The sequence below is a fragment of the Filicampus tigris genome, chromosome 4, assembly GCF_054856515.1.
Source record: "Filicampus tigris isolate MCC_2025a chromosome 4, RoL_Ftig_1.0, whole genome shotgun sequence".
In the NCBI taxonomy this organism is placed as follows: domain Eukaryota; kingdom Metazoa; phylum Chordata; class Actinopteri; order Syngnathiformes; family Syngnathidae; genus Filicampus; species Filicampus tigris.
The window spans coordinates 4,230,001-4,247,500 of record NC_141220.1 but is presented as its reverse complement, the minus strand read 5'-3'; the positions used below and the strand labels follow the sequence as shown (position 1 = coordinate 4,247,500).

At 42.2% G+C, this 17,500-nt stretch overlaps 1 protein-coding gene across 1 annotated transcript in view; it reads right to left on the bottom strand.

Annotated features, from left to right (window-relative positions):
- LOC147148202 (BTB/POZ domain-containing protein 10-like) overlaps positions 1-17,500 on the bottom strand; it is a 19,736-nt gene that overhangs the window by 751 nt on the left and 1,485 nt on the right. Inside the window, exons 2-8 of the mRNA XM_086028964.1 lie at positions 14,800-15,038; positions 12,064-12,385; positions 10,947-11,049; positions 6,825-6,945; positions 5,485-5,682; positions 3,599-3,709; positions 1-2,101 (exon numbers count right to left, since the gene is read on the bottom strand). The exon at positions 1-2,101 is cut by the window's left edge and continues 751 nt beyond it. Coding sequence (XP_085885090.1) covers positions 1,671-2,101; positions 3,599-3,709; positions 5,485-5,682; positions 6,825-6,945; positions 10,947-11,049; positions 12,064-12,385; positions 14,800-15,038 — 1,525 coding nt within the window. The 3' untranslated portion in view covers positions 1-1,670. The remainder of the gene's footprint in view (positions 2,102-3,598; positions 3,710-5,484; positions 5,683-6,824; positions 6,946-10,946; positions 11,050-12,063; positions 12,386-14,799; positions 15,039-17,500) is intronic.

Sequence of the window (17,500 nt, the reverse complement as noted above, 5' to 3'; positions counted from 1 at the left end):
CGAAAAAAAAAAAAAGCTGCAGCCGAGGTGCGACAAGGCAAAGTGGTGTTTTGCCACGAGGGGAGAAAAGAGGTGTGTTGCGGATCAAGGCCGGTCTGTGCTTCACTGTGGCGCTGTGCTTCAAAATGACATGACTTGGGCCGGACTCACGCTGCAGACCGCTCAATGAGGGAATTTGAGATCCGTCTTGAGCTTGAGCACACTTGAGTACTAGCACACTCTTTTTTCCTCACTGCTAAGGTAATTCAGCACATAGTCGGAATGATTGCCTTTACTGTAGGACAAGTACGACAACTACAGTACAAGTTATGAGTGATGCATACTAGTGGGCATTTTCATGCCATTTGTAGGGTCCAGGTGGCTACAAGTGTGTGATACATGCCAAATAGTTAGACCTAGCAATGTTACTAGTGCAGCACAGAAGTTTGCAAGTAAGGTTTAATTGTGTACTAGAAGGCCAATAGTGGCACTGAAAGGGGGGGGGGAACGTTACTAGTATGACGCGGGTGACTCACACGACATACGCTCAACTAACTCAGTGATTCTTAAACCAAACACAAAAAAAATCTCTCAAAGTACCACCATCATGATTAACATAAAATATAATAGCAAAGTAGACCAAAAATGAGACCGTGGTTTTATTCTTAAAAAGTATTTCATATTAGTGTATGTCACTGTAACATTATGCAGTTTGAACATTTACAGTAAATAATGGTTCAATGAAAATGTATTGGCATTAAGTTAAAAAAAAAAACCTTGGTTGGTTTGGTTCTAGGGATTAATTATTTTGCATACCAGAAGAGGGCGCCACACTTTTGAGACTCACTGGTTTAACTACAGTATCTCCCGGACTATAAACCGCTACTTTTTTCCTAGGTTTTGAAGTATGTGGTTTGAATAAAGGTGCGGCTATTCTGTGGATTTTTCTTCCGCCGCTAGGGACGCTTTGCCCATTAACATGATGTAACTGCAGTTGGAGGAGTTTAAAAGGCGAGGGCGGTTTGCACTAGGTTATGAATTGAAGTGGTATGCGGAATTACAGCAATAAAAGGTGGACGTTGCAAACTTGAGTGGCAGCGGGCAATGAAATTAAGATAAATACTGTTTATTTTCTCTTGGTTCTGCTCCATTTTAATCAGCAAAGTTGCTGCCGTGTTAAAAGCCACTGTTAGGAAATAATCTGTTCAGGTACATACATATGTACCTTTACCGTTTAAAATCGTTCTGCAAATGCAGTAAATATCACATTTTTCAACACGGATAGGTGCGGCTTATATATGTTTTTTATGATTACTATTTTTTTTTTTTTTTCCGGCTTATAGTTCGTAAAATACGGTATGTCGTTAGCTGTTGTGTTTGTAAACGCTTATCGGTTTTGTCTTTGCTTGTGTGAAGCACATTGAGTTGCCTTGTGTATGAATTGTGCTGTATACATAAAGCTGCCTTTTCTTGTCTAGTGAGGACAAAGCACACTTGTAGTAGTAAGACACTCAACTTGTAAGAGTGCACTGAATTGTCTTACTAGTGAGGACAAAGAGTGTACTAGGACATGGACCTCAAGCTGGAAATTAAGGATATCGAATAAATGTTGGTCACTCCAAACCGAGGACGTCCATGGTGCAAATCCAGCCCGAAAGCCGCCTCGACCCGCTGCGTAGTGTGTGCGGGAGTCATGCAGAGGGCGAGGGCGGGTCAGCCTCAGACTCGTAGCGGTAAGCCGTGTGCGGAGGGTGCGGCGGATTGCCGGCCAGGTTCTGGTTGTCCTGAACCCGCGGGGAGGCCACGCCCTCCGCGCCCCGAACCGACGGCGGCGGCGGCGGTTGGTGTGGGTCGTGCGCGCCAGGCTGCGGAGGCGCGTCCAGCTCGTCCACCTGAGGGTGCGGTGGGTGCATGACCACGAGCTGATCCTGCGGGATGTCGGCGGCGGCGGCGGCCAGGTTGGTGGTGGACTTGGACTTGACGCACTGAAAGTCCACGTGGCGGCTCTTCCCTTCTTCCTTTTCCCACGACATGCGGATGAAAGGACGCTGGACGTAGTTGTAGATGACCTCTGGGCGACCTCCGGGGCGCCGCTTGACCTTCTCCTTATACGTCGGGTAGCCTGGGGCAGCGTTAGAATAGTTTTGCATCAGTTTGTTTTGACTTAGCTCGTTTAAGTTTGTTTCTAAGAGTTTTCAAAAATGCATTGTTTTAGTTTCTTAGTCAACCCAAACTTTTTTTTTTCAAGAATATTTTCTATGCAAGCCCACTAGTTGAAACAAGGCATTCTGATAAATAATGCGTAATCCACCTGTTTTTAGCCAGATGTGGGGGCAGCCATTTTGTTACTTTTATCGACTGTAAATGATATCACAACTGCTCAGGGCTCAGGTAACGACCAATCAGGGCTGACCTGTTTTCTGAAGCTGAGCCATGATTGGTCATTGTATGAGCCTTGAGCAGTTGTGATGTCATTTTGTCGACAAACGTGACAAAATGGCCTCCCCCTGAGATGGCTGAAAAGGGGTGGATTTTGCTTCTTAAATCATATTCCACAAACGCAATATTAATCAACTAGTTTCAACTAGTTGGTCTGCTGGGAACATATTCTTGTGTGTTTGGATTGATTTCCCCTTTAAATAAAAACAGCTACCTGCCTGACCTGCCCTTCTTCTGTACAGCTGTAATTTAAAATAAATTTTGAAATCTTATGTATAGTAAAACCTGACAAAGACGAAAACCAAGGACATTTTCGCTAAAATTATAGTTTTAGTTGGCTTTATAAATGTAAAATTTAGTTTTTATCATTTATTTATCATAGTTTTTTAAACACACTCTTTTTTCATTTTATATTGTTGGTAAAAATTTTTTTTTTTTCAATTTTAGTTGGAGTTATTTGGTTAACTTAACATAATATTAACCCAGTAAGGACGGGAGTGCATAAGCGCGTTTCTACCACTAAAGCCATGAGCGCTGTCGCGTGTTTTTCCCTTTAAAGCTGGAGAGCGTATACGTCATTTAAAAAAAAAAACATTTTAATCCAATTCTCGGTCTCTTAGCCAATGAAATGTAAGAGAACACAGCGTGGTAATTACCAATCCGGTTTTTAAAATTAAAAATAATGCTTCACTGGCTTCTTCGATTACAACAGTAAAGATGAATAAACTCGGGCCTGTGTGAAAGCCACGTCTAAACTCTCAAATTTTTGGGGAATTATTATACTATTATTATTATAATTATTATTATCTGCTATATGGGCTGAGATATTAATTATTTTGTAGGTGGCAATAATGTCAGGTTTTCAAGGGTGACCCCCAAAGACGACCGTAAGTTTTAGAGAGATGGTTAACTTGAAGCGGAAGAAGTCCAAACAGTTCAAGGATAACAGGAATGTGTGCATCTGCATCAGGAAGAACCACTGTTGGGTCTGCGTCATGTCAACAGGCCAAGCTACGCAACCTTGACTACAATGTCCTGAATTGTACTTCTGTATGTTATCTATTGCCATGCTTGGATGTCCTTGCTCTATAAATCCCGCCACATGACGTCTTAAAGACAGCTATGACGCATGTCGAGAAATGCTTTGAAAACGTTGCTAATCAGGGCAGTGGAAATATACCTTCTATTCCCAGTCGGATCTTCTTCAGTCCTCTCTCCTTCAACACCGACTTGGCCACGTCACGGTTTTCAATGTATTTGAAGAAGCGGTACAGTTTGGTGCTGTAGATAACTGTTGATAAAGAGACATTTACAAGTAATGTTGGTTTAGCCATCGTTTGACTTCAAGGCAGCACAACCTGAAAGACGAGACAAGGCGAGTAAATACATTTGTTGAGCACTTGAAATTCTCCTGAAGGCTCCCACGCTTGCGCATAACATCAATGATATCATGGAAACTAAGTAGGCCGACCATATAACTGCTTATATCATTATGACCATTATTTCCATTAGCGTTCAGATCATCGCAAAGGCTAAATCTTTTTTTTTTTTTTTTTCAGGACTCGTGTGGTTTCAATCGTGTCAATGCCGATGTGTTGACACTACCTTCATGGCCACAAATGGCAGGGAGCTAGTTTTCAACAAAGGTTTGGGTTTCCAGCGTAAACAAGCTGGGATAGGCTCCAGCACGCCCCGTGACCCTTGTGAGGATAAGTTGTATCGATAATGGATGGATATATATGCAAAGGATGTTGGCGGCACATGAAAACTAGTTATTACTAGGCTTGGAGTGGGCAATCTGTACAACCGGGCGATTTCCCGGTGGGCCGGACTGCTATATACGTTGCTCAGGCCCACAAATTATTCTCCTCTGGCCTGCCAATCCGTTTTGAATTAATACTACTAACACGTACAGTAAACTGGTACTGGTAGGCCATTGTATTATATATAGCACTGACTTCACTACCTTTGGTACTAAGGATCAGAGATGGGCATTCCGTTCAAGGGACGAAACGGATGGACAAACATTTTGTGGACGGGCAGACGGAGGACGAGAAGTCTTTTAAAAAGGACGACTAAGCTAGGACGGAAGTGGGTTTTCGTCCCGAACCAGGTGAAGTACCGGCTGACGTGTTGTGTTGGGTTCTTTTAAATAGAAAGACCACTGTTCTATTCCACGATACGATGGAGCCGCCATCACTGCAGCCCTCACGACACTGTGCTCTTTTTCAAGCGCGTTCCCTCCCTCAGGGTTGTTCTCACAGGCATAGTCTGCCCTCTAGTGGAAGCCCATTTCACTGACGAGGAAAAGGGTGGCTAGAAATGTTGTTTTTTTAACTAACTGTTAACATTGAGTACAAACTTTGTATGTCCTTGTCTGGGACATCTCTAGAGCTGACGGGTCATGCCAGCTCCACCGTGCACTGAAAGCTATGACCCGGAAGTGAAAGACATTTGTCCTCCTCCTAAAATAACATTGCGTTATTTTGCAATAATTATTTGTATTGTGAAATAATGCAATAAAAACTGAAAACGTGTTGCGCTATTACGCAATCTTAAATATTCTTCCTGGCTTGCTCCGTTCGGCATCATTTTCATCACATCAAGACGGTCTTGTGTTGGCAGCTAAATGCTATCTTGGTTAACCCATTAAGGGCTATAGCGCCTGGCTAAACATCTCTCTCAAACCTATGTTCATCTTTGGAATCACCCTTGAAAACCTGAAGTTTTCCCGGAATTTCCCGGGGTTTCAATCGAAGATGTAAACCTAACTTTTTTCAGTGCACGATATTATAAGACTGTATATCAGAGGATGCGCTGCGATTCCCGCTCCTTCTTTGCAAAGCCGTCTGTGAAAACCAACAAGCACAAGCAAGCGCTGAGTACCACTCAAAAAATGTGGACACACCTTTTAACAGCGTGAAAAAGTCTGGCCCAAATTTGAAGTGACTCACGTTATTCACAGGCTGCTGTTAGAAAAAACCAGGAAGTGCAAGTACAAGCTTTAAAAAGAACACAATCCATTTTTGCTGGCTTGTGATTCAAAGACAAGACTAAGAGTCTTACTCTGGGAGTACTCCTCTCCCATCTGCGGCGGGTACTCTTCATCCCAGTCCACCACGTCGTCGTCGGTCAGCACCACAACGTGGCACTCTCTCTCGCCGCTCTGCGCGCTGGCCACCATCAGCGGCAGCAGCATCTCCTCCAGGTAACACTCAAACTGACGCCTGGCCCCGTCGTTTGACAGCTCATGCATCAGGGCACCTACGGGTTACAACAACATGCATTTTTTTATTGGGTCATTTTCCTTTTGCTCACTTGTTTACCCACCCGGCTGAAGTTTTCGTTACAAATCCAAAAAATGCCAAGTGTGCTCTAAAAATGGTGTTTTGTCTCGTTTGCCATAAATGACAATTATGCTATAATGTGTGCTATAATGGAATAGTGGACTTCTGTAAAACTATTTTCTCATCCAAATGGACCAAATCACAATTTCAATTCATTCTCCAGAGTGATACACATTTAAACTCATCATTGTGGTGTCATCTGAATCCATTTGAACAGCCATGCAACTGGACAAGGTTTAGTACTTCCCTTTCCTTTTTCGGACATTAATTATTAATCACGCAGAAACAAAGGGAGGAAAAGCTGCATGATGTTATGTTTCACACGGAGGAGGACAATAATGTTGAGTAATCTCTTATTGAGAACATGTTGTAACAGTTGCCCCTTTGCATTCTCGGCGGAATGGCTAGTGCCAAATACTTATTCCATAAACTCTGTTTTGGTACACATTAGCGTGACAACTTTCTCTGTAAAATGTGGCATTGCTATTAAAAAGTATGATCTCTCTCTCTCTACATAATGATGTGTTCACGGTATAACATTTCCATCAGATGCCTAATGTGAGCTGATTGATGTTGAACTAATGCAGCTGAATGCAATTCAAACAACAAACGCTTCTTTGAGAATCAGGCCCGCTCATGTGGGTTAGTGTTGCGCCTTAATAAAACACTGTAAATCTCTCAGCTAATCATGACCTAGTTAGACCAACACCGCACACACAGGAGAAGCCATGAGTCGAGGCTGCCCCTCCCACACACTCCCAAACAAGCAGGCACAATATTAAACGCAACACGAGTGCACGGAGAACTGCAAACAGACACGCGGTATATTACATCGGAACTTGCTCGTGTGAACGCGTTCGCTCCCAACCGTCGTGGAAACAACACGCATCTGCCGTGAGCCAAATTTGGAGTGGAGTACCACGAAAAGCGAGATAAGTCAATCGCATTCATCTAAGATAGCAGCGCCACTTACCAAAGGCCGCGCATCAGCAAAGGCAAGCAAGTTGTCATGAGCCTGCATGCAGCCTCCACACAGCGTGCACAGTGGCAAGTACTCACTGAGGTCTCTGCACTTGATGGTGCTGTAGTTGAAGGAGATACACAGGTAGTCACATGCCTCCCTCAGCTCAGGAATGGAAATGCCGTCAGGGCAGCGGATTATCCCCGATTTGTAGTAATCCTGCCATTTTCAGCGCCATGCACACAAGTGAAGAAGTGAGCAGGGAGGCGGGCGTTCACACGCAGACGCGCGCACACACACAAGGAGGATGGGAAACAAGACGCCATTATTGATGCTGCTGCTTTACTCGCCGAGGGGAGGGAGCGAGAGAATGTGTGTGGGAAATAGATGGGGGGGTGAAGTGCTGACCAACGTAAAAATCTGGCAGCATCATAGGCAGTGAAGGGGGAGTCCGAGGGTGGGAGGCGAGTACAATGGGCGAGGAGGGGAAAGCTGCTGTCGTCACACTCCCCGCTCCACTTCCCCACCTCTTCACGTCCGCCTGCAGCCTGGCCAGCATGTCAGAGGAAACGCCCTCGGCCGCAATGGAAACCGTCCCCATGACGCTTCCTACTTCGCCCAATTGTCTTCTTATTTTATGCACCATAGGAAGAACCACCGTGCTTCACGAAATCAGTTGAATGGGCAGATTTTCGGTGGGACGCGGAACGCATCATTCGCACCGCCCCGCACGCAACCGCGCCCGCCTGCGCGAACTACATTGACTCCAATTGAAACGTGCTGCCAGAAACGCTCCCGCTGCAGTTGGTGTGAACGTAGCACGAATGCAGCATCAGGCGTTGACTTTCTATTTTTTTTATTCCCCCCCATTAGACGTATTCATCGTTTGACTGCGTGCACCGAACCGTGAAGCCCGCACCGAGGCGGATCGAGACAAATACAAAAACCGTTACACCCCAATACACGTAATCGTTGAACATCAGAATTAAGTGCTTGAGTGATCAAATACACTTTTCACAGAAGTCTGTCTGGAACCGCGTTAGGGCAAAGCATATCCAACTTTGATCCGAAAAATAGTAGGGAATTTAATAAGTGTCTGGACTCTGGAGAGAAAATGATACTCGAAATAGAGCCGGAAACTGGAAATGAATAATGTTCTGTTACGGCGTACATCAGTTTAAAGATTAAAAGTATATCAATACAGTACAAACTATTTATCATATCAATAATGTTATTTGTTTGTTTTCACAATCGAGTCCTGAGTTTTGATTTTTACTTTTGAGGTCTGCACAACAAATACAGAAGATCTTATCCTATCTTTTTTTTTTCTAATTATCTTTGCTAAAAGACCATACAACCCATTTGGAACTGTGTTAACCTCAAGCAACTATTTATCTACATTTTCAGTTAACTGTATAAGAGATTTTACTGACCCTGGGAACGCTCTTCACTTTTTGTTTTTGTTTGAAATCCAAAAATCATTTTGAAATTTTTTTGACTGTTAACTGTGTAAAACTATATGGAGCTATTGTCCTGGTTTTCAATTAACTTTTGAAGACTGGCTGATGACCCTGGGAGCTCCTTATTTGTTAAACTTTTACAACAAATATGTATATTGGCAAACATTTATCATAATTTTAAAAAATCACCTTTATGCAAATCTGGAATATTGTTCAATAAACATATACTTACAGATGTTTCAATAAAGTTAAAAGTTGTATTTTTTTTTTAGATTTTGAAGCCAATATTTTTGTTTTTGCTGAAAACAAATATCGGCTCAAAATATCAGTTATCGGCCTCCTTGACTAATAATAATAATCGGTATCGGTCCTGAAGAAAGCATATCGTGGACGGAGATGAATAAAGCTGTGGGGGAAAAAAAACACAGGTATAACAGTTTTGAACGTAGCATGTGTGGTGTGCTGTTACGCGGCAAGATCAACACATCACACACAAATCAATTCAGTCGCAGTTTCTCATGTCAGACGGAAAATCTCGCAAAACCTCTTGTGATAAAACAAGACTTTGGAGTAAAAAAACATGGCGGATTAAGAGGCAGGGCTGGTCTCGCATCATGTCTTGACAGTGGCACTAGTTTGTGAATTATTTTTTAAGGGAAAAAAGTGAAACAAAAAGAAAAGCCGTTGGGCTCTGTTGCTACATGACTGTTTTGATTTTGGATTCCCACCGGCCCCTCCACCAACTCGCTTTCTGATTGGCTTTCTGATCGGCTTCGTGCACGTTTGTCCTCAGGGCACAGCACATATGGTGTGAAGTTGGGCCAAAACAATCCAACATGTTGAATGTCCCCGATTTGACGTCGGACGTCCTTCCGAGCGGCTGAGATCCGTCTGAGCACACCACACACGGCAGGATTATCTGATAAGATTGTCTTTGGAGCCATTACCAGGGTCAGCCCCGACCTACGATTGTCGTGAGAGTAGATTCGGGAATAAAATTGGGCCGATTATCCTGCTGTGTGAACCAGGTTTTAATGACACACTCTAAAATCTTCAAATGAGAATGAATGCTGTTAGCTATTCTCTGGAATGGTGTTTATTATTAGGGGTGCAGAAAGATACACAAAATTTAGTTTGATGTGATGTATTTTTTTCGGTCCTAAATATTTTATGGATTTTTTTTTTTACTGCAGTTTTCTCACATTTTTTTAAAAAAAGTTTTAAACTTATCACAGACTGCTAACAGCTGATTCTGAGCCACTACAAACCATGTGCGTCCATGTGCATTTTTAGTACAAAAAACACACTGAGGTTCAGAAAATATAAACAAAGTAAAAAAAAGTGAAAATGATTAAAAAAGCCTTTAGCATAGCAGCCAAACTATAGAAATTCACTTTTTTCACAATTTTTGTGAATTTCCATATTTTGATCATTTTGTCAATAACATTTCTGTGGGACTGTTATTGCAGTTTATTATGTAATGGGAGAAAAATAATTTAGTATCGGGCGGAATTCTCCATCCATCCATCCATTATCTATATCGCTTGTCCACACAACGGTCGCGGAGAGTGCTGGATGGAGCCTATCCCAGCTGTCTTCGGGCAGTAGGCGGGGGACACCCCGAATTGGTTGCCAGCCAATCGTAGGGTACACAGAGACAAACATCCACACTCACAATCACACCTACGAGCAATTTAGAGAGTCCAATCAACTTACCGTGCATGTTTTTGGAATGTGGGAGGAAACCGGAGTACCCGGAGAAAACCCTCGCAGGCACAGGGAAAACATGCAAACTCCACACAGGGAGGTCGGAGCGAGGATTGAACCCACGACCTCCGAACTGTGAGGCGGACGCGATAACCAGTCGACCACCGTGCCGCGCGGCGGAATTCTCATAGCTCCAAATTTTTTTTCCAAGAGACCTCTAAAACAACATGTTTGTTTTTAACACTTTAGATTGGTCAATAATTTGTAAAAACAACACCCACACGTGTACTGGCAGAGCTTGCTGATCATTTGATTGGGGTGTGTTTGGAGGAGGGAAACATCTAAAACAAGCAGGATAGAGGCCCTTAAGGACCGCAGTTTGAGACCTTTGAGCTATGGCCTTGGGCTGAACGATTCTTTTTGATGAACTGATTCTAATGATTCCGATCACTTCAAAGAACTGTCATGCCCTAGTCTGCTCAGTGGCCCCTTCCGATTCCCCACGCACAGCCCAATTCAGCATTTTACATTTTGATTTTGAGTCGTAGCGGGACAACTCGGGACAATGTAAATGAACTGCGAGAGAAAGCCCTCTTCTGCATCTGGCGTGTAGTCGAACATTATTAGTATTGCAAATATCCAGGAACTATTTTAGCTAGTTGTTTTCAACCAGTTTTCGCAATTTGACCCACGATTTCTCTTTTAGTTGTACGTTCGTAACGACTTCGACGGCTATAGCCGCTGAAACAGGCTGCGGCTCCCGAAGCGCAATTGATCGAAGAAAAAAACATCTGTGACCACTGTGTTGAACGATTTGAAACAGATGAACGTAATGTTGCACACCAAGTGTTCCTGTATTTGCATTTGGGATGTCATAAATGCTCCTGTCGGTGTAATTGAACAGGGGGTAATCACTAAATTAAAGCAGGAGAGGGGAGTAAGTCAAGGTCGACCGGGATAATGGACACAGGAAGAGTAATGTAGCGAGAGAGAAAAGGACAGCAAGGAAATGCACCAATACGACAAAGTGTGAAACTGTCGGGCAGTTCTTACCAAAATTGCTCGGAACACAGTGGAGCTGATACCATCCGCAACCTCAAATTCTCCTTTTTCATTCGGCCGAGTGAAATTGTTGTCCCGCCCTGACCCAAACATCCTGAAAACAGATGAGAAACAAAAACAAAGCTTTTGTCTCCACACACCTGGACAAAATTGTTGTCAGTTAATGAAAGAAAAACCCACAATGGCCACTTAAATAATTTGACACTGACAAAAGTAATAATGAATACACATTTACTGGAAATAAACCAATGGAAATCACACCCTGCTTTTGAACAGTGGACGTTTTGAAAAACAAACTGATGAAACAGATGATGAGCATGCTAAAACTATGATAGCCACAGTGTACTGACTTTGCCCGTCTGTAATGTACAGCATATGGACGCACCTCTTGATGGGTTCATCAGTGCTAATATTACTAATAAAAGGGAAGTCAACCTACAAATTCTCTTAGCAATATGTTGTATGCACCCCCGCGAGTCTAAACACGGGGTTTTGATTACAAATGCGTTTGTGGATGAGTTAAGGAGCAAAATCCACTGTTTTTCAGCCATCTCACGGGCGGCCATTTTGTCACTTGCTGTCGACTGAAACTGACATCACAGTTGCTCAGGGCTTAGGTAACGACAAATCGCGGCTCACCTGTTTTCTGAAGCTGAGCCACGATTGGTTGTTACTTCAGAAAGTGAGCAACTGTGATTTTCAGTTGACAGCAAGTAACAAAATGCCCCTGAGATGGATAAGAACAGGTGGACTTTGCCGCTTGATTACAAACACAATATTAATCAGAATATCAAGTTTAGACTAGTGGGGATGCATAGAACACATCATTGTAAAGACAATTTTCGAGGGGACTTCCTCTTTAACAATCGTATACAGTTTTAAGACAAACCTTGTAACATACAATAATGATGAAACATTGTATTTTAGTTGCACGCATAGCACCGAAAAGAACCAATAATTGGCCATTTAACACATGCAGTGTAGGTCCAGCAAAAGATCCTGAAAGAAACATGATCTACTTCAGGTAACTTGAATATTACATGAATATCATGAATTTAAACTCAAGTTTGGGAAGTGAGGGACAGACGGCGAACCTCTTTGTTTTTACCTGCCGAGCATGGTGTTGGGTTGAGCTGTGAAGATGGCCGGATCCACCACAAATCTTGTATTGTCCACAATAAGAGTCACTCGCTCTCCGACTCGTAGACCGCCACGATGAACCTCTTTACTGCTGAGGTCATACACGTAGATCATATCACATGGTCCTTGGCCAAGGGTCTTGGGGTGCTGGTCACCAACAGCAGTAGCAAAGGGTCGAGGCAGGTGTCCCGCAAACAGAGCTCCTCCGACGTTTGAACAGGGGAGCGAAACCCGGGGGGGACGCGGACTGGAGGATCTGGAGGATGAACCGCCATCGCCACGTTCTCGGTCTGGAGGGAAACAATTGCAGAAGGACTCAGCTGACTCATTTCTTTTGTTCATCGACGCATTGCCAACGGGAAGTAAAGTGGGACCTGGAAATAAATTTGGACTTCAACTAAAAAATGTTGCCCAAAAACTTGGGAGTTCAAACATCACAACAAATATCTCATGCATATCTTATAAGACTTCAGCCAGACTAAAGTGAAGTTTACAAACTTGAAGCATGACATGCAGGTGGAGATGTCCATACTGCCTCAGTGCCTCGGCCAGCTGAGCCTCGAAACTATCGATTGTTTGACAGCCGTCGCTGAAAAAAGTGGGAGTGACGCTTTTCCCCATTAGCCAAGACCACCTCAAAGTTCTGACGAATCAGGTCTTCATACCACATGATGAAAAAAGTTGAGTCGTGTTGAGCACAACATGAGAACTTTGTGCCATTTTGTGTGCTCAGAAACAGCACTCACATAATATGATGATCCTTGACGTTCATATTATTTGATGCAACAAGACAGTACTTCAACGTATTAATGTATTAGAAAATGAGTTGGACTGCATTGATCTTGAACATGTTTTGGCTTTTTGGGTGGTATTTTTTTTTGTGTGTGTGTGTGATGTCAAAGAGTGCTACCAGCTAAGAAGAAAAATGAGTTGCATCAATATAATAAGGTTAGCCACTGGAAAGTGAGCCGCGTTTTTTTTCCTGGGTCACCGTTCTGTGTAAAGGGCAATGACACGTAATGTATGGATCAGAGTTGTCTTACAATTACATCGCTGCGTAAAAGCGCACATAGAGTAATTCCCAGCCTTTACTGTGTTTGCTGTAAAAAGCAAAGGCAGCTTAATGCCTGATGTTCTATTACAGCTACTTTAACTTTAAGAGATTCATTTATGTGGCGTGACTCACCTCTGAAGTACTACTTTCCCTCTGCACAGTCACTGTCTTCATTATTCAGTCATCAACGTTTATAGGTTTTAGTGTTGTGTTATCACTACTTTCAACATCCCACCTCGACCCCCGACAATGGGACACAATAGGTCTTTTTTTTTTTTATTTACTGTACATAGTGTTTGGATAAGGTCAGTGCTTGTTTCATGAAACATGAAAAGTTGGAAGTGATAAAGGCGCAGATTTGTTTGTCTTCTGACTAGGTCTGCACGATATGCCCTTCGAACATCGCGATTGCAATGTGCGCATGCACGATAGTCACATCGCAGGACGTGCGATGTTTTATCTTTTTTTTTTTTTTCTTACAACACGCAAACGTTTGTTTTGCTTCATGAAAGCAGCAAGCTACTCCGTGCTCTTACACAGCATGTCTCGCTCACCCCCTCCCTCCTGCCAATCAGTCACCGGCCCCTCCTCCTCCACTCTCACAGCGATTGCTGTCTGGTTTGAGACGAGGAAGAGGAGACGACGGAAGAAGCAGCAGTGGATTTAGTCCCCAAAAGAAAGTCAACATCCAAAATATGAAAGTATTTCGGCTATAATAAGGAAGATTCAGAACAACAAAACATCCTTTGGCAACAGTGCCTCACTGTTATTGCTGCAATCGCAGTCACAAGCCCCTGTTTGAGCAGTTCAAACTAAGAAGTGGGGCCTGAGGTGAAACTTCGACTCAAAAAACAATTACAGTCGTCTTTGCCAGCATAACTCCTTATCATAAGAAGTCCAAACAGCACCGACAAATCACAAATGCAATATGTTTTACAGACCGTTTTAGTTATTGTTATATTTTTGTGAACAACTCAGGGGACTAATGCACCTGCTCTTTAAGTTTTAATATTTTTGTTCTAATTTGTTTACTTTGCTGCAGTTTCACAAAGGTTTTTTTCATCTTAATGTTATATTTTTGTAAACAACTCAGGCGCTAGTACTAACATGTATTTGTAAAATTGTAAGGAGACTAATGCGTTTTAATTTTTTAATATTTTATAGTTTAGTTTAAGGGTGTTTATAATGCTGCCGCTGCTTTGGAGGTTTTTTATTTTCTTCTATTTTTTTAAATGACTCGCGGGTCTAGTGCACCTGCTCTTTTATTTTTTATTTTGTGTTGAAAATATGTTTAATATTTTGCTGCTGTTTACATTGAAGTGTGAAATACAATGTTAAATAATCTATTATGTTATAGAGACATGGCCTCCGTGATCCCTTTTTTTTTTTTTTTTACAGCAATCCTTAGTCTGGATTAAACGATATTATAAGAATACAATGATGTCATGGTGAGTTAACCAAATTATTCCCAAACAAATCTATTCAAGTCATCCGGTAAAAATTCGTCTATTCTTAATATCGCAATACCCCCAAAAAATCGCAATGTCATTTTTTTCCAATATCGTGCAGCCCTACTTCTGACTGAACCCGACCACTCGATGGAAATTCGGATTCGAAAATATCCCGCTTCTTTTTGCTCTCCTTGCTCACCATGCTGCCGAGTGGGGGACGTTACATTGCGGATGCAGGGCGTCAGCTGACTCTCTCCTCTCTCGTGTGACGAATCGCGTGAGCGGTCACTGGAGCGCCGCCGCTGCTCCCAGTAATATTCACCTCCTCCTCTCACGCCGCCGCTGGCGTCGCTGCTGGCACCAGCGCCATACAGATTCATGGTCCCGGCCCACCTCTGCTGCTCGCAGGCCAACACTGACACACCGCACTGCCTGTTACTAGGAAAGCAACACATACAGAGGCAAACAGAGTTCCATTAAAAAGAAAAAAAAAAAAATTGACAGTATAGTGTGCAATGTGTTCTGACCCTCTTTTACCCTAATGTTTGAAAAAAAATATATAAATTCCTGGGATCGAATGGCTGGACTGAGAAAAGACAAGTAAATTCGTCAATGGCAGTGAATGGCTTAATGAGCCAAAGAGGCTGTAACATATAGTATGATGGTACATATATTATGTTCTTCGGTCACACAATCACACTGACGTTCTTCCATGAATTCAAAGCAAGACTGAATTCAAAACCATTAAAAATGGATGCCTCAACAGACGTTGGAAATGGTATCCGAAAACAGGTCACTAAGGCTCTGAAGCACGCAACCGCGGCAGTACTTGACAGAACCTAATCTGATGTTGACGTCGATGATGTAGAGCTGAGGCAAGAATCGCTCTCATTTAATTATGCACATCAGAAATTAGAATTTGGAATGCAGTAGAGATGAGAAGCCAGAGATGTCCTCATGTGAACTCTGCAGAAACAGAACACACAAAAGCGACGCCACTAATTAAGTTCCAGCAACTAAGTGTTGTCACGAATCGATACCGAAATGGTTACTTCGATACTACACCTGCAGACAGTAGAATTTAGATGCCGACATGAAACAATACTCCGGCAAAAATTGGGGGAAAACAATGAGTAAGACAGTGGAATATTATATTATATCATATTTGTATACATGTATTCGTAAAATTGTAAGGAGACTAATGAGAATACGTTTGACTAAATAAATACATTTTAAACATTTTTAAACACAATATTTAACATTTTTAAACAAATGAAAATTTTATATATACCCAAGGCTTTAGCGAAGTCCTGACCCACCAAAAGATTGATTGTTTTAGGAATGTTATTATGATCATATACACATGTGGACAAAATTGTTCATGCCCCACCTTAATGAAACAGTAACAATGAATGATGAAATCATCATCCTAATCGTAAAGAAGGAAAGAAACAGATAACAAAAGTATAATAATAAAAACTAATATGGAAAATAATAGAGACATTGCTTTTGAATTGTGGTTCAAATTTAAGTCATCGTTTTAACTGTTGTACCTTGATCTTGGAGTTCACCTTTAATTTCTTTGGAGGTTGTTCTGGGCTCTTTAGTTACTATTTGTATTATACATCTCTTCCATTTGTCATCAATTTCCCTGCTGCGGCCACGTAAAGCGAGGTTGGCTAGAGTCCCATGGATCTCAAATTTCTGAATAATATATGCAACTGTAGTCACAGGAACATCAAGCTGCTTGGAGATGTTAATGCTGCTTAATGTGGATGTGTCTCTACATTTTCTTTCTAATCTCCTGAGATGATTCACTCCTTTGCATTCTTTAGGCCATTTTCAGTGTGGTACAACAAACCATGTCACCAAACCTCACAGTGACTTCTTGTCACAATTCTACCGATGCCATGGTGACTTGTAATCGTAGTAAAGTAATTCACACGTTTGACATGAAGTGAATTGTTTAAAATGTATCACAAATGAACCCTTAGTTCTTTGAACATGTGACTGTACTGCATTCGGCACGTATGGTCCTGACGTCAGTGAGTTCTACAATTGTAGCTTGTAGGTTAGAACACTTGCAGACAGACTTTCCCCTTGTGTCCATTCGATGCGACCTGCCTGTCAGACATTTTGGAAAAATAACTCCAGACATGATTCAATGTCTGCAAGAGTGCGATAGTTTGCTGCCACGTTTGTCTGTGTCTCTGTATTCGTGCTGCACCGACACCCGGACGGCCCATTTGACACAGTACAGTCTAACGGCTCTAGCCGATTAATTTTTATTTTTACAAATACCACTATTGAAAAATGATAGGAGCACGTCATGTCTTCCGGCGAAAAGAAATCGTTTTGGTATTGGCTTGTGCAATTAAGTTTTGACATTTTATGCGCACTGGCAAACATCAGACAGAGTCCAAAATCCTACCATGAACACTTTTAACTTATTGTTGTCTACACTGGCCAGGCTAACCCTGCTGGTGAATTTTTGCTGCTGAATTTTTTTCCATGTTAACTTTCAATCTGAAAAAAAAATCCGTGTTAGGAAATTGATGCTAAAAGAATTCAGTGTTAAAAACTCGAATTCAAACTCCGATGGCACAGATTTAGTTCCATAACTGAGCTACATCCACTCAGACCTCCGCCATGGTACAACACCTGCAGAATAATATTTCCAAATGAGCACAACTATTAGTAGGCTATATTGGTAAAAAAAAAAATGCCCTACCTTATCAAAATACGGTCTCAATTTGAATATGCTCAATTTTCAGATTTTCATCTGTCTAAACAATGTATATTGAATGTTTTTCTCTGGTAGTTGTCAAGCATGTCTTTCCAGTATTGGGTTGATAAGAAATAGGTGCAGTACATGTGTCAAGTTCTATGAGTCAGGGAGC